A 17916-nucleotide genomic window follows, 5' to 3' on the forward strand; every position below is an offset into this window, starting at 1 on the left:
ACATACACATACATGCACACACATACAGCCTCCATGGTGAGGGTGGATGGGAGAACTGGTTCTTTCATCATGGGCCAAGAGGCACAGGGAGGTGAGACGACGTCAGTGGAGCTGCAACAGTCCCAGAGAACTAACTTTGCATCACAGAGATGTGAGAGATCTGCCGCCCAGAAAGACACAAAAGCATAACAGAGACGATTATTCAGCGCTGCCATCTTCTGAGTAGTACAGAACCACAGGCTTAAAAATATAGATAAAATCCCCTCAAGGTAGGATGTCAGGCTGCTGCCCCGTCTGCCTCATTTGACCTTCCAAAAAACATTTGATTTGTTGAGAGAAGGCACTGCACAATGTCACATAAGACTAAGGCTGCAAATAACAGTTATTTTAACTGCGGATTATGCTTTTGATTCATGGATTCAAACTTCTACTGTCTATAAAGTGTCAGAAAACTGTAAACATATTAAATGTACATTTGTATAAAACAGAAATAAGAAGGAAATCTTCTAAATTGTTGCCATTTTGCTGGTTTGTCTCTGCTGGTAATTGATTATTTAAATGATTTGAAATAAATTTTCTTTAGAACTACTTTTTGTTGTTTTTTACTCTTACAAAGTTTTTTCATTTTTTGTGTTTTCATATTGTGTATTCATTTTTGTGATTTATTTTGTGACATTCTGTAAATCACCATGATGAAGGCCCTGTGCTATTGGTGAAATAAAAATGTATCAGCTAGTGTTGCCGAGTTGTCCAGTAAACTGACCTCCTGAATGGCTCTTCCCAGCCTCTCTTGGCTTTTCACCACTTTCCTGAAAGAGACACGCATCCATTATTATTTCAGACCATGGTACATGAAGCTGCTACTATTAGCTGCACTATCACATTCTGATTAAGAAAAAGAAACAGAGCCTACCTGTGTATTCTGCGAGCCAGGCTGAGGGTGAAGTTTGCAGAGCAGTCAGGCTGATAAGTGGACGGCACTATGGTGTAAGCTCCAGGAGAAAGACAGCAGGCCAGACTGACATCCTGGGTGTAGCAGTGAGGGACACAACTGGCCACAGGATCCTCGTCCCTGGGTAATGTCTGCACAGATTCCCCCTCTGGGAACTGGATACACAGTGAAGATTGAATGCTCAGATACTGTAGAATTGCATTCATTAGCCATTTTATCATAATATATAGTTTATTAAGAATTTAGTTTGTGCCAACTGTCCATGTTGAGCCTTTTGTTTAGAGCGGTGGTGGTGCTTCCATGGTCAGCTTAATTTAAAATATCTGTACTCATGTAAGAACTGGCAGTTTTGGAGATTCATTATAAATTGCTAATCACATTTTATAAACATTTGATTGTATTATGTGTGCATATTCCTATAAGGTTAAGGTTCGTTTTAAAACTGACAAAATGAGTAAACATTTCAAAGATCTATGACATACTATACAGATTAAACTGCAAATTACTGAGGTAAATGGCCCATAAATCTAGATAACACTGGTGTTCTCCCTTCATGTTTGACTGACCTTATAAATGTGGAAGCCAATTGGGTGCAGATCAGTGTCAGGGCGGCTCTGGTGCAGGGTAATCCTGACATTAACTCCTGATGTCACTGCTGACTCATCACACACTGTAAAAGGGAAGCAGGGGTTCTGCCAGTGAGACAGGAAGTTCCTGCTTCCTCCTGCCGTCCTTCCCTCCACCCACGAGCCCCGGAAGTAACTGGTCTCCCACTCTCCATCAGTTGTTAATGGCAGTGAAGGTGCTGGGCTTTTCAGGGCACTGAGGAGGAAGCATGACAGCACATTTTATGATCACAGCACTTTACATGGTGAAACATGGAAGTAGGAAAATCCATCTTTTGTAAACAATATGTGGAATACCAGCTGGAAGAGTGCTTGCTGCGGTGTAAAATGATAAAAGTTTAAATCATTAGTTGGTTCTTTTAAAAAGTGATTTTCAAATTGACCAGCAGATGTCACCATTTATTTACTGTCATTCATTTTTATGGGAAGTCATGGCACTAAGGTCTGTGTGCAGAAACAGAAATGAATCAGTGTAATAAGTACTGTGTACAAATATATATAACATTAAACAATATTGATTACCTTTTGAACATATGATTAAGACAACACGACTTTGTTTAATGGGCAAAATAACTAATGCAGTTTTGCTTTGATTCTGGAAGGAGACTGTTATTCTGACACCACTTAAAATGTGTTTAACAATATGTTCTGCTCATTTGTGCATCTGTTTTTATTGATGTGAGAGGAGGATTTCTTTTGTTTCTGTTAAAGTACCTGACCTTTTTAAAGTTCAAATTTTATTATAAAAAATTAAGCTGTTTCCGGCAACATTTTTACATAGATTTTCCTCCCATTAACTGGTCCTTACCTGAGGGATGTGGAAGAGGAAGAAAAGACCCTGATGAGGAAGTGGGCCTCAGCTCCTGGCTGGTAGGTGCTGGGGATCAGTAGGTAGTATCCGGGCTCCAGCTGTCCATGGAGGACCACCTCTCTCTCGTAGGCGTGGCAGTGAGTAGAAGCACAAGGAGGTTTGTTCAACATCCGGCAGAGATTAAAACGCTTCTTCTCCACCTAGCAACAGAAAAACATGAGTACCATGATGCAAACACACAAACACAAAAAATGTGTTCCTATAAGTGATGCCACAAACCTTCCACATGTGTAGAGCGATAGCCTGGTAGTGCTGGTGCTTTGTGTTCTTGCTATCCTCAAGTGGCATTTGTGCGTATTTCTCTGTGTTCCTCCATTTTCTATGCTGTAGCAGGGATACCAGCACCTCTCCTCTCTCACACACTTTGAGCCAAAACTTAGGGTTGCTGCCGTAGATGCTGCTGTTTCGGCTCCCACCCGCAGAGTGCCCTTTCATCCAGCGGCCAGCCAGCTGCTGGTTGTGTGTCAGCAGATTTCCTGTCGGAGAGGAGAGTTGTGAGGATTAAAAAGAGAGCCATTGAGGTCACAGTCACTCTAGGTTTCAAATGTTCTTTAGCAAAATGAGAGAATTACCAGTGTAGATGCTCTTTAGGTGCCCCTCTTCACTGATGGGGTAGCCCACTGTGACATCATCAAACTGGGACAGGAATTCAGTCTCATCCAACCAGAACTCGCCCTCGGCCACCCTGGCTTGCAGGTCCAAAGCAGAAACAGGGTCGACGCAGCTCCAACCGGTACCACTGCGGATAGGTAGAGGTAGACCTTGTGAATGAGACTGGGAATTCCACTGGACGGACTTCCCCACACTTGCGGATTCAAGGACTTATGATGATGGCTGTCCAAATACACGCTACATCAAATCTGCAAGGGGCTTTTGTGCACGTTCTCTGGACTTTCTACAGACTTCCAGAGAGCAAACTTCGGTGCAGACTGCAGTCTTGATGTATACATTTATTTAATTATTTTACTATGTAATATTTGGTCATAAACATGACTGAGGTCTGAAGACCAGTCTCACAGCACATTTTATCCCGCTGTCGCACAGCACCTTTTCAGGCTTGATGCGATTAGGGTTAGCATTTCAGTCCACAAGCCCAGAGGCGGGACATTTAGATTCAGCAAAACTCCTTTTGAGTTTCCACACACTCGTGGGTATGACACACATGCCTACCTTCCTATCCAGGCCCCTCCCCAGCAGCATCTTCCCCAGGGGTTTCTGATCCTGAGCAGCAGTACTTTGCTCCCTGACACCGTCTTCACATCCAACCACTCCATGACAGTCAGTGCATGGTACTGACCCAGCTCACTGGCACCTAGAACAGTCACCGAAATCATCAGGTGATGTGCTACAGGATCAAAACCACTTGTATCTGCACTAAATCTCTGTTTTCTGACCTCCAGGGCTGCTGTGAGTGGAGCAGCTGATGGCACACTGGTCTTTCACTCGGTACAGAAGGTTCAGGTCCAGCCTTCTCCTCCTCACCTGGTCACTGTCCTGTTCCGGTCTCTGCTCCTCCTCAGTCTGAAAGTCTCCCAAGCTCCAGCGCTCCGCCAAGCCCCCGGTCAAATCCACCAGGGCCTCGGACACCTGGCCGGCCCACAGTTGCTCATATGAGCCGTGAAGCCTAAAGAGAATGAAAGGGACAGGACAAGGGGATTTCCAGACTTCACTAAAAATGTTGTTTGAAATGCAGTACTAGGTTACTAAAACTTTCCAAAAGTAGGTCAAACTAAGAGATGAATCAAGGAAGTTGCACAAGTTTCTTACTTGGCATATGCCTTCTCCAACAGGGCTACCCAAAAGACAGCGGGGGAGTGGCAGCGTGAGAAGCACAGAGTGGAATTTAAACAGGGCAGGCGATCGTCGATGGTCACCTCTGTCCAGTGTCCCTGCTGCCACAAACAAAACTGAAAGGAGCCCCTGTACCTGCTGTCACCCCACTGAGGCTGGTCTGGAGGCAACACCTACAGAGAGTAACGGACAGCAGTGTATACATACATGCAGTAAATAACATGCTTATGACATGCTAATTCACAAATTAGTCCACCTGCTTGTTGCTCTACCTTGTTCAGTAGATGTTTGTTCTTGAGCAAGAAAGTGCAGGCACAGAGAAACCAGCAATCTCCTAATAAACCTTGTTTTGCATGACCCAGGCTGATGTTGTCAGGGAAGAGAGCTGGCGACTGGCAGATCTCCTGCAGTTGTGAAACAGACAGAAATTAACATTGAGATGCGCTGATTTCAAGACAACTTGCAATAACCCAGTTTTAGGAGGTTAAAAATGAGGTGCAGAAATTCCTCTAACTCTAAAGGGTAAAATTGAAAGTAAAATGTTGATAAGAACCAGAAGTTGATAACATGGAGGCCACCTTTCACGGCATTGTTTTGTCACACTATTATTATGTCAAGTTCAGACACATACACATTACTCATAGACATCTTTTATTACATATATTTGCTTTTTGTGAAAAACTAGACAACTTGTAGGAACTCTTTCATAATCAAATCAACCACCTGATAAGGAAAAATTCCTGATTGGCTGAACAGATCAACCTGTGACCGGTGATGCAAGTTAATGAATGGCAAGCTCAAAATTCCCATGATGTTAGCTTTTAACCCATGACAACACCTAAGGAATGAACAGCGTTATTTCCCATTTACCCCTTGGCACTGGGCCTAACCTGTGGGCGCCCCCAGCTGATGTCTCCCTGCAGCCTGGCGATGGGCGTGGAGCTGTCACAGAACAGGGACGTGTCCTCAGCGGGAAAGTCCAGGTCCTCAAACAGAGCCTCACCTCCACACGCTGCCCTGCCCTCTTCTTTCATGGCTCCTGCCTCTGTTCAACCTGTATCGTACCTGCTGGGTCAGTGGGTGAATCTCAGCCGGCTGTGACCATCCTCACTGCCTCCGAGTACCTTTCACACTTGTACTGCACCTGAAAACACAAGAAATAGTGACATTATGTTCATGAGATTTGTGTTTATTTGTGGTTTTGTGCAGAAATCATAGACACCTGCAAAAAGCTGTTTAACCCTGTCTGTGACTATATAGTTAGTGGTTAGGTAAAACAAAATGTGTCAGGTGTGTATTATTTATAATAGAATCAAAGAATATAAGTTCATCTCATATGTTAATGTTACAATATACTGACATAGTGTTGCACTATTGTAGCCACTTATTAACACAACCGTAATAACAGGGGGATATGAAGAAAAGCTGTATTAATATGTCTCCAAATGAAAATGTAATGTTACAGACAGAATGGGTAATTGTGTGTCTTTCTTCTATGTTTCTGCATCTTACCTTTTTTCCTCTTTTAAGCATCTTTCCCCTCGTAGCTTCATAATAACACCACGGCTAACCGTTAGCTTCAACTAGCCTGTAATGAATTGAAATGGCATCTCCATATCGCTTCATCTTGTCATGGTTTCAGACCCGTCGCCAGGGGGTTTTATACTTTATGACAGATTTCGTTATGACTGACAGTTATATATATGTTTATAAAACCCGCACATATCATCCTGCTGAGTGTGAAAAACGTAAAGTCTCTTCCGCTTGGACATCCAGCAGCAGCTCATTCACAAAGTGAATCCTTCCTGTGCTGTTGAACACTTCCGCCACCTACCGTTGGTGCCCTGAACTACACACAGTGCGTTCTCTTAGGTTTTAATATGTAACAGTCCTACAATAACCTTAATGATGGTTATAATGTTCAGTTTTTTTAAATGCAGTTTTAGAGAGTCACTGATTCAACTTTATAGGCATTTTATACAATGTAGTTTGTATGGCAATAAACTAAATTATATTCCAATATTTTATCCTCCTAAATGTTTTTAAAATCAGTGAGTTTAGACTAAACATAAGAAATATGCCCTGGAAGGCCTTTTTAGTTCCCCTACTATTATTCCTTATTCTTTTTCCTGTTTTTTTTATTCTTAAACTGATTGAAAAGCATGAAAATCTTACTTTACTACTTTTACTTCAGATCCTTAAGATCCTAAACAGATACATTATAAAACCATCAGACCCAGGTATAGATAAACACAGAAACAGCTAATTGTATATATAAATCTATTTATTGGCATTAAAGAAATATATATATATATATAATATTTAAACATACATTTAAAGTGATACAAAAATATTCTATTTATTGGCCGTAAAGAAAATACATTCAATTCATCTTGTGCGTCTTTGTGTCTTGAAGCTGATTTCCTCAGATGATCTCCACGTTGTTTAGTGTCTTCTATTTAGAAAGACAAAAAGGAAAACATTTTAAATCACATATGATTGTTGCAGGATGACTCAGTACTGATGGCTGTTGTCTCTTTTAGCACAGAGTGTTTCAATAGAGACATTAACTTACTGTGTTATAGACTCCATGGCATCTTTCACCCACTTTTTGTCAGGATCGGCACAGAGAAGTTTGTTTTTCGAAGTCCTGAAACTGTATTAAGATGAGGGAAGAGGGTAAGACAGAGTTGACATTTCTGTTTGTTATAGTATAGTGTGTGTGTTTTTTTCAGATGCACTGGTTTTATTTTCTTACATTACTGCTTTGATGTTGCAAAAACCTGTGACCTTCTGGATTTTAAAGTTTTTCAGCACTTTCACTGGGACTGGATGTTCATTGTACTGTGTGCAGCAAAACTTCACAGGACCTTTAAAGAAGAGACATTACAAACATGTCAACAACAAAAAAGAATAACATAAGTAACAATGTACTTGAATGTGAAATCAGTACCCTCTAGACAATTACAGGCAACAACTCGTGTTATCTTGAATCGATAGTGAAATGTAGAATCCTGTAACTTATCCAATAGTTGTGGAAATGTACTTACTGCTTTCACCCAGTGCCACCAGGAGCACCAGTATGATGGAAACACACACAGCCAGCTTTGCCATCAGCTTCTCTTCAGCAGGGAATCAACTTTCTGATCTGGAGTCTCAAAAGGGATGAATTGATAACGTTTACTCCTGGCAGTGAAGTTTAAATACTCTGTCAAAGGTAATGTCCCACACGAACCAGGAACTACTGGAAACACCAATTCAGGTCACATGGGAAATGTCACCACGTACTTTTACCCACTGTGCTACAAAACCCCCTTTCTGCGGGTCGTCACACGGGAATGAAGAAACAAATGTGTGCCACATATCTTTAAAAAAAGATCCTGGCATGACGTTATGCTGACGAAGAAATACTATAAAACATTAATGAATGTAAACACTAATAGGCAGAATCAGCACCTTTACAATGATATGTGTATTATTAATTCAACTGTATACAATAAGCAGCGGTGGAATGTAACTAAGTGCATTCACCTAAGTACTACACATAATTTGAGGTTATTTACAATTCATTTGAATTGCTTCAATGTTATGCTACCACTGTGCTTTATGATTCAACTCCACTACATGTATTTGAGAGCTGTAGTTGCTAGATACTTTGCATATTCAAATTTAACTCACAAAACGTGATCAGCTTATAAAATATGACACATTTTCATAAATGTGCACATAAAGTGGTTACATTTTGCCACTCCTACAACTATAACATTAAAATGCTGATTTCACATAAACGTATCAATAATAATAATATAATTTACAATAATATAACACTGACAGGTGTTTTGCTTCATAATAAGTCCTATAATGATGAATGAACTATATTATACTGATAATAGTTGTTGAATACTTATACTTACTATAATTTGAACGCAGTACTTTTGTACTTAAGTCCTTAATATCTGAATATATACATACAGCACTGTTATTGATAGGGTTGTCTCATTAAGATCGGTATCAGTTTTTCAATAGAGACCCGAGAACAAGAATTATGCATCGTACGCAACAATTTATTTAGTTTGACGTTGACCCCAGACCACACTGTAACATCCTGCTGACTTTGTTGCTGCATACAGACAACAGTATGAGGCAATATAGAAAATACTTTTTGTCAGTAATTATGACTGCATATTGTATTTATTGTCCTTATTATCATCTATATTGAGTTTATAATTTGTCAGTTGGCACCCCTTGTTTACAGTCCACCTTATTATCATTATGTATTATTTTTCATCAAAATATTATTAAGGGCATCATTCAATACAATCTATGAAACAAAGTCCTTGTTTCAGTTGAAAACATTCACAGAAGACATCTTGACACAGCAGGAAGGTATAAAACTAAACTTGGTGATAGCTCAATTCCATTTAGCTTTCCTAAAGCAAAGGCAAACCTTTCCTACTATGACAAGTCCAAATGTCTGCTGTGAAACAGGTCAATTACAGGTCTGACTCTACTGTACAGTCAAACCTTAATGACTGCTTATTGTAAGCAAAGGGGTCCTAGAGGAACTCTATACATTTTCAGTAGTTGCTATCAAACTGTCTATGTTGTTTCAGATGATCAATTTGTGTATTTCTCCCCGCTCTGGGTTTTGAGTGGGCTGCGGAAATGGTCTATTGAAAGATCTGCCTAAACCCCTTCTTTCAGTGTGTAGGTGTCCATTTGATGCTTTTTTCTCACAGAAACCTGGTTTCCTTTCATTAAAGGATAGCTTCACATTTTATACAGTCTTATTTAAAGCATTACTCCCATGCCCATATGTACATTGAAAAGACTGCAACTCATAGTAACTTTAGCTAAACTGGTGGGTGAGCCCACCAGTTTACATCTAGTCTGAACAGGAAGGATGATTTACGGTGACCAATACCTCTTTTGGTATTGGTGTACCTTTGCTGGACATGCAAGTACTGAGATTTGTCTCACTGTTAAGGTACAACAGAGGAATAAAAGTTACAATATTATATAAGTTGAGTTACAAACTTGTAACTTAATATTGAATAATTCACATTGCAGGAAATGGAATAGTTATGTGCTTTAAACGCAATGTGGTTTTGGTGGAAAGTTCATGATGAACAATTAGACTGACATTAACTGAATCATGACCTATTTTAGTGGTCTCTGTGTACTTTTTTCCTGTGATGCTAGTTCTTGAGTACATAACAAGTGTTCCTCTGACCCAGAAAAGAACCTCCGTATAACCTCAAAGTAACCTACTTGTTGCAGCTCACGAGTCAGTGAACACTGAGTTCTTTAGTGAAACTTCATTCTTTGTGAAGTCTTTCTCTGAAACTTATTTTAAACGGTTTACTTTAATGCAATGTATTGTGCCATTAACCATAGCATGTGCATGGTGAGAGTTATTAACAAAGGAACCACACCTTCGTAACTTCCCATGTTGCACTGGCTTTACGGGACTAACACATGTGACCCAACACCCATATTTGTCTACTGAATTAATTAATTAGATGTTTGACTTTTTTTTTTTGGTCAACATGCCAAGTGATACACTTGTTATATTCTGTTTTATTGTATTTTGTTCATGTGCTGAAGCATGATACAAGGATCATGGTTATTTATTTAATGATAAAGGATAAGGATTCAGTGACATAATCTAATTTATATTGACAAAAAATTCCTTGAAATGACAACACTGAATGATTATCCTGGTTATTTTTATTTTCTTCCACTACAACTTGATCTTTAACTACATTTCTACGTAGTTGGAGTTTTTCAAATTGATATGATCTTATTATGTTATAATAAACAAGTGCACATGCAAATTTTTATTTTAATTTTAACTTTAAAGGTGAACTCTGCCCTTCTCCTTTTTCTCTGATTGGGGAAAGGGAGGGGGATTTTCTGTTATAGTATATAGTATAGTATATGTCAATACTTATTGTGTGGGCAGATTTTTGTCTCTTCCGAGTGGAAATTTCCTGTTTGAGGAATATAAAAGGCTGCTGTGATCACAAGCTTGTCACCACAGCCTCTTTAGCTCCACCTGAGGACAGACGAGACAACAGCTCAGCTCAGAGTCACTGCACAACACAGAAGGAGACATGGTGTCAATCAAAGCTACAGCGATGGGGATCACACTCCTCACCTTTTGTCTGCTGATCACAGACACATCAGCAGGTATGTAATGTCCATCTCTTTCTTTTTAATTCATTTTTTTTTTTGGTTTGTTGATTTAGTTTCATGAATCCATACGAATATGGTCATAGCCAGATGCATTTCTCTCACTTTACTTTTATTTAAATTTTATAATCAAATGTTTCTCTTGTTTCACAGTCCGTACCGGATGTTGTCGAAGTTACACGAAAGGCAAAATACCATTTTCTGCAATCAAGGGGTACTCAGTTCAGACTCACACAGGGTTCTGTGACATCAATGCCATCATGTGAGTATCAGTAGCACGATGTTAATATTGTTCTAGCAGAGAATAAATAACACATAAGTTAAGTGAATAATGTTTTTTATTTCTTTTCTTTTTATAGTTTCCACACAAGGAAGGGTCAAGCATGCACCAATCCTGGTTTGGACTGGGTGATGACCTATGTCAACCGCTTAAGGTAAGATTTATAGCAAAGAAATTGTGCAACATACCAAACAAACAGTATAATTATGCAGGCTGTAAAATGTATTCTTACAAGAGTGTGGCTAAAATTATAACGTGATCAATTTTCATTGCAGGCAAAAAGCACAAAAGGTTCACCTGGAGACCTCGCAAGCGCAGAAATAGAGTTATTCTGCTTTTTGAAGAGAGAGGGTGGAGAAAACCTGCAGCAAAAAAGAATAATTATGTTTTTTTATGTTTTATATGTCTCTTTGCCTGTTATTCAGTAAGCAGTGATGTTTCACAGAGAAATGTATAATATTATTTCTATTTTTTTTATATTGTTTGTTTATATAAGATCTTATATTTGTATATATTGTAATCTTGTAATATAGAAGGATTAAAGTTTTGTTATGAAAAGAATCGGTTGTCTAATGAATGCTTTTGTGGCCTCACATTAAATGGGAATTTTAATATGAGTTGAGTCTCATAATAAAAACATTCCTCCATTGAAACAGAACTGTGAATTCTACACGTGTGAATGACCTCGACAGCATTCCACTACGTTATCTTAACTTCCTTGTTTACACTCTCACTGGGGAAACTTCCAGCTCTGGAAGTTTTGTGTCCCGTGGTTCAAATCTGGCAAATAGTTAATCACAGAGTGGTGAAAGTCCTGTGAGATCATCAAGAGGAAGTTATGGGAGAACTGTATATTTGAAGCAAGTAGTAGAACAGGTTTTTCAATACTGACACTAAGCTGACATCAGCTGTACTGAAGTGTAATGCTTTTTGTTTTAGAGGTCAAGGTGTGTCAGTATGTATGTATTCTATAACAGAGGAAGTATCTGCTCCTAAAAAACAATTTCAAGTGTTTTTAAAAATATCGATCTCCTAAATTTCCACTTAATTTTAAAGTAAAATATATTCCCCATGCGTTGTTGAAGCTACCACATATGATACTCACAATGATTTAAATATTCAAATCCAAGGTGTCATATTTTTGTTTGCACCATTACATCAAATGGATTTAAAAAAAGAAAGATGTTTTGCATTATTCAAACACATTAACCTATAGCCTATCATGACATATTTGTTTGTTTTTTTGGAAAATCTTGGATTTTTTTTTTAAGAAATTAAAGTAATGACGCACAAAGACAACCAATGAAAAGACTCAATGTTGTCTTATTGAAAGCTTGGAGTTAGACTATTAAACATGGCCACGTGTGACAATAATGAAATAATGGTAAATGATTAAACAATAATAATAGCAGAGTACAAAATAAGCACACGTAGAAGCCAACGTAAACTAACAGGTATACCAGAATAAACAAGTCTATAGCATCAAAACCACAGAGTGAACTACACTGAATGAGTGGTGGTATGTTTTTAGTTGCAAAATATAGAATGTATTATTTGTTATTTTAAAAGTTAGGCTACATTGCTCAACACTCGCTTTAAAGAGGAAAGGACTTTGAAATGTATGTTCTGGAGATAAAGCTGTTAGTACAGGGGAACCACCTGAACATTTGATTTTAAAAAACAATGAATTGTTTTCAACTTTATACAATTTGAAACTGAGCAACTTCCTCTCATCTCTCTGTGTGTAACTGTATAAAAGAGCAGTGCAGCTTGAGATTACATGAAAGGGCAGCTTTCTACTTGCAGATGACACAGGAAGCAGTAACATTAAGCACCACCAAAAAACAATCAATAGTCCTCCTATTAATCCTTTTGAAACTAAGCTGTATGTCAGGGTGCTACTAAGGTGAAGTTATGCAGCTTGTCAATATAAATTCAGCTTCTTAAATAATAAAAATTTAATAATGATAACAATGTGCTCCTTTGTAGCCTTGGTGAAAACTTTCATGATTACTAAAATTAAAAATTAAAAAATAAATAAATAAATTGCAGGCAGGATGTAATAATAAATTCCTATTATATATTCTGATAAAGTCGGTGGTTTCAGAACTAATTCAGGACCAATAAGCAAATAAGAATAATACACCGAAAGAGTATTTAGGGAATTTAGGGTGTATTAATGATTAAATCCTATTTCTATCCACCTTCAAACATATTCATATTTCTCTTTGATAATATGATTAATGGATTCTGTTACTGAATAGCTCCATCTTAATAAACTGGTAGTTCTTAAAACACTTTAAATATTCAAAACCAAATATTCAAAAGAGATTATACAAATCTAAATTCTAAATCAATGTCAAGAAATAAATAAAATCAAATAGATTGTACTGTAAAAATAAATAATGACCTGATTACTGTTATTTACTTTCTGTTAAAACAACCTAATGTCCATTTCCACAAATATTAGTCTGAACGATCCTCTGGTATATGAGGTTGTCTAAAACCTCTCTGAACACACGATGGCGGTAGAATTACTTCAAAGAAGACATGCTGTGCCCGTGAAAAATGTCAGCAACACTTCTATAGTTTTGCTGTTTCAGTGCTACTGTGAGTGAAAATGTGTCCTCTCACACCATGACAATGTTCGGTGCTAGATCACACGGTGATGTGGACTTTTAGCCGCGTCTGCACACGACTTCATTCTCTTTAAACACCACCACATTTACACAACTTAACATCTGCTCATCATGAGTGGATTTCGGGGTCTTTGAAATGTAATTTTCTGAATTTAACTGACTAAAAATGATAATATTATCATTGATGTTACTTTTTATTAAAGTCTAGGCCATCAGCTGTAGCTGTTAGCAACACCAACAAAGCTGAACAAGCAAACAAATTAGTGTTTTCTCCTGTCGCATGAATCCATCCCAAATGACAGTCTGGAGCCACGCTCGCAGCCACTATTACATCACCTCCACTGTTCTGCACCACTGTACAGAGTGCTTTTCTATGAATAATACAGAGAGACCAGGGAGAGAGGGACATGGACATGGGGCTTGGTTACTAAATGAAAGAGGGAGTACTTAAGGTTAGAAAAGGGTGATAGAGACTAAAGAATTGAATTGGAGGGATATTCTGGAGAGAAACATGAGAATATGAGTTATATGTGTAATGATAGTAAATAACCACATCAGACACTAATGCATGGATACTGATTTAACTTTATTGAATGAATGAATGAATCTTTTTGCGAGCGTCAGCATGAGAACATAAAACACATTCCTACATATACTGTATATCAACTGTGTGTTAACATTACATGAATTACAGATACGGGGCACAGTGTCAGAGAGTTGTTACAGATGGGTGCAATGAGAAATGGCAGCGGCATGGCCAGTCCCAGACTGTCTGAAGGAAGACAAGGTTATAGACTGTGTTTTCCCATGAGGGAGCAGGCTGCTTTAGTATAGAAAGAAAATAACATATTGCACTCTGAGATCAGCAGACAGGTCCTCTGTCATAGCATACGTGCGCACACGCAAACACACACACAGAGGCAGACAGGAAACCAGACATTCTCTCATGAAACTCAAACACAGATAATGAGACGTGCTCAGTCTGAAAGGTGAAAACAATCTTCCTTCTGCATTTGAAAATTGCTCATATCCTAACACGTTTGCAGCGCCACCAGAAAGAATTATTATACAAGATATTCTAAAAACTAGATAACAATTTTGCAATAATCTTTTTACCTTTTTCGTTTCCCCTTGTTCTCCCTCTCTTTGTAACTTGTTCATTCTTGCCAGCACAGACACACAGTTAACACAGAGTTAACTGGGCTCAGTGTATAATTAGACAAACAAAAAAGAGAGGGATGAAACATCTAAAGGAGAAGACTCCAAATGATTACACATTCACTCCGCTTCCTTCCCCCTTGCTGCACACATAACCACCAATTAGAGGAGAAAAGAGGAGGATGAGGACAAGCAAGCAGCCAGAAGTCTATTTGTGTCTCTGTCTCTCTCTCTCTCTCTCTTCCCCCTGAAGACTCCCAGCGCCAGGGAGGGAGGAAGAGAGAAGAAAATAGAAGTGAAAAACAAGAAGTATATAAATAAAGAAATCAGAGTGTTTCACATCCGGTCGGCTGATTGGCTGAGACACGAGTCAGGCAGATCTGGGCCACAGTTGCACTCATTGTTCAGTGAGCTTTTCTACACAGTCCAACCCAGCGACAGCAATGAATGTTGATTGTGACCTTTGGTCTTTGGGTACAGTGGAAACAGAGTGTCACTTTTGTGCATGTGTGTCTTCGTCTCTGAGATTTGCATGCGCCCACTTGCCCTTTTGTTCATTTTTCGCTCGTTCCTGACGTCGTCAGAGCAAGCCGCGGGGCACAGTCAACGGTCGATGGTTTTTATGTGATCCATACCAAACTCACCGACAGCGTTGAATGTTCACCGAGGCAAGCGGGACAGCGGCTGTGAGCGGGAGCCGAGTTGACAGACAAGGCAGCAGGGGAGGGGGGAGGGGAAGCGTGGAGGAGGGAGGACAGAAAAGCGGGGGACAGGGACAGAGCAGAGGACATCGCTCAAACCACGGAGGTCAGGTCGCACGGCAGAGGGACATAATGACGCAGGACAGTGGCAGAATGAGTCCACTGTCCACAGGGCAAAGATGGTTCTGATTACGTTACACATGATCATGTGGTGCGTTTAAGTTGGAACATAAACTGAGAGGATCTGCTTTATTGCATTACCACCATCTCATTAATCAGAGGAACTCAAAGGCTTTCATCTCCAGTTCAAAATAGGCCGTAACAGCATCTGAAACACAGATGAAGAAGAAGTTGTTAGCACTGATATTGCACAGTATTTTGTCTTTAAAGGACCAGTTCACCTAAAATTACAAATACAAATGTCCTCACTTTCCTTTTGAAGTATCTAAGTTGTCTTTTCCATAAGCAATGTCACTGCTTTTTTAAATTCTCCACAACCACCTTGATAGGGACTTCACTTTGTTTGGGATCCAAACACCACCATTATTTTGGGTTAATGAAGACAAACGAAACCAAAAATACACTAGAATTAAGTAGTAAAATGTTGTAATTTGGGTGAACCAACACTTCAGTCAGATGGGAAGAAGTTTTACCAGAAATCGATAATATAAACGTTTCACATAAATCGCGAAAAACCTTCGCTCTGTGGTTTGACAATGCTCAGAACAATATTAGAGGACTATATTCAGACCTTCCACGGTTCTTATGGACATCTAGTCCAGGGAACAATGCTGTGATGTCCTACTGTGCAGCAAAGCTTTTTATACCCCAGCATTCGCCCAGTCACAGGCTGAGAGCTCCTATTGTCAGAAGCAGGCCATAGCCGGGGAACAACTGCCGGCAGTGTCACTGCGCTGCTGCACCGACCAGGGCCTGACGTCTGGACGGTAAATGCTAATCTATCGTCATTCATCGCCTCGTTTCATCGGCTTAGGGTGCTGATGTCATTGAGTAGGCTAGACCTGCATCCATTACTCTGCTGAGGGAGGCCGACGTCAGGCTAGCATGATAACACACTGGCTACAATGGATGAGTAATGCGTCATGTTATTGCAGCTATAATTCACAAGGTCATAAAATAGACAATTTGGTTTTTGTCTTGTGAGTATGGTGGGTCTCTGAATTATTGCCTCTGCATTCTTTCACGACATGCTTTCCTTTATGAATATGTACAAATGTACTAATTCATTTGTATGATCACAGAAAAATAAATATGTTAGCCAGTATGTAGTCACATAATGTAGTATAATATTCTAAACCACTAAGTAAATAACATGAAACTCTATAATGCAGAATAAAAAAAGGGAGTTTTAGAGCTTTTTAGACATTTTTTGCTTACTTTTTTCTGGTTTTAACTGCAGCATGTGAAGTAGAAGTCTCTTCTCTCTCAGGGTGAAGCAGACAAGCTCAGATAAGAGCCTAAATTCATAAGCCATATTTCATCTACCCAACTCCATCATAGTCACACACACACAAACACACAAACACACACACACACTTACACCTCACCCCACAATGAGACCTAAAATGAAAAATAGGCGGAGGGTCGAGGGAGAGGAGAAAAGGGGGCTTTGCCATGGCAACCCCTGTGTCAGCCAGCCATTTCTTCTTAATCCCCCCCAGTTCAATGTCGCGCCCTCTGAGGGACCCCCTCTCTACAGCTGAATATTTCTTTTGTGTTGAGAGACTCTGTGTATATGTGTGTGTGTGTGTGTGGTGTGGTCGTGTGTGTGTGTGTGTGTGTTGTGAGGGAGGAGGGATCACCAGAGGGGGGAGGGATTGGTTAGAGGGGGGGAGAATCAAGCTAACCCAGCTTAAATGGGGGCCAAGTACATGCCACAGAGTCTTGCATACACCAGGAGGTCAAACCAGAGATCAAATCACACACACACACACACACACACACAAATAAATACACATTTAAACACTATATTGATGGAGGGAGATAATCTTTTAAAATAGCAGATAATTACATCATATGGCAAACAGCCGGGCCTTTCCTCCCCGAGCCTATCACCAACAAACCTCGCGCTTTATTTTTTTCCTGCTATCAAACTCTCATAGTTGCTCGCTCTTGCCTGAGCAGGCCGCTCTACATTACTGACAAAAGCGGTTTTGGAGGAGTGGGAGGGGAGAGGCGTCAGCTGCTAGACAAAATTAAAAGGCCTCTATTTGTTCCTGACAATAAATGTGCCCATCTTTGGAGCTCCTCCACAGCTGCAGCCAGATAGGCTTTCATTTCTAACTGTGGACTAATAGAGAGCAATGTCTCCTTCCTCTACTGTAAGCCGATTTAGAGCGCAGGATCAAATGCAGAAGGTTTTTTAGTCATCTCTCGCTGATGCTCCTCCACCGAGAAAGAGGACAAAAGAATGTGACACATGGTGAATATCCAGTAATAAAGAAAGTAGGGATTTTATGAAGATGTTTAAATGATGATGTGAAGTATACCTGATGGAAATTATCTTCATGTAGTCACTAAAGTCAGCATCAGGAGACACAATATAAACACCTATAGATAGAAGACAAAAGCACATATACACACAAAACAGTTAGAGGCAAAGAAATGTACTGATCACTTTTTACAAAAAGCACCACTTTTCTGAGAATCTAACCATCTATTATATAAATTCACAGCTAATCA

The 17916-nt window shown here is 39.4% G+C and overlaps 3 protein-coding genes across 3 annotated transcripts; 1 reads left to right on the forward strand and 2 right to left on the reverse strand.

Moving 5' to 3' along the window:
* On the reverse strand, positions 1 to 6029 carry capn10 (calpain 10; the record flags this gene model as incomplete). Its single annotated transcript, XM_035670673.1, is given in 13 exon segments — positions 1 to 160; positions 764 to 809; positions 914 to 1107; positions 1519 to 1774; positions 2387 to 2589; positions 2669 to 2925; positions 3022 to 3188; positions 3620 to 3761; positions 3844 to 4073; positions 4217 to 4413; positions 4513 to 4644; positions 5131 to 5384; positions 5753 to 6029. Coding segments are annotated over 12 exon segments (1998 nt in total). The 5' UTR covers positions 5275 to 5384; positions 5753 to 6029.
* A 555-nt stretch (positions 6030 to 6584) lies between these two features.
* ccl20a.4 (chemokine (C-C motif) ligand 20a, duplicate 4) lies at positions 6585 to 7386 on the reverse strand. The gene is made up of 4 exons (XM_035671352.1): positions 7291 to 7386; positions 6999 to 7110; positions 6816 to 6896; positions 6585 to 6695 (listed from the first exon to the last, which is right to left on the reverse strand). The coding sequence occupies exons 1-4, from the start codon at positions 7352 to 7354 to the stop codon at positions 6686 to 6688; spliced, it is 267 nt and encodes an 88-aa protein (XP_035527245.1). The 5' UTR covers positions 7355 to 7386; the 3' UTR covers positions 6585 to 6685.
* A 2897-nt stretch (positions 7387 to 10283) lies between these two features.
* ccl20a.3 (chemokine (C-C motif) ligand 20a, duplicate 3) lies at positions 10284 to 11270 on the forward strand. The gene is made up of 4 exons (XM_035671136.1): positions 10284 to 10432; positions 10589 to 10697; positions 10795 to 10869; positions 10991 to 11270. The coding sequence occupies exons 1-4, from the start codon at positions 10357 to 10359 to the stop codon at positions 11037 to 11039; spliced, it is 309 nt and encodes a 102-aa protein (XP_035527029.1). The 5' UTR covers positions 10284 to 10356; the 3' UTR covers positions 11040 to 11270.
* The last annotated feature ends 6646 nt before the right edge of the window (positions 11271 to 17916 follow it).

This window comes from Morone saxatilis, unplaced genomic scaffold (assembly GCF_004916995.1).
Source record: "Morone saxatilis isolate NCDOM2014 unplaced genomic scaffold, NCSU_SB_2.0 Contig23, whole genome shotgun sequence".
NCBI lineage: Eukaryota > Metazoa > Chordata > Actinopteri > Moronidae > Morone > Morone saxatilis.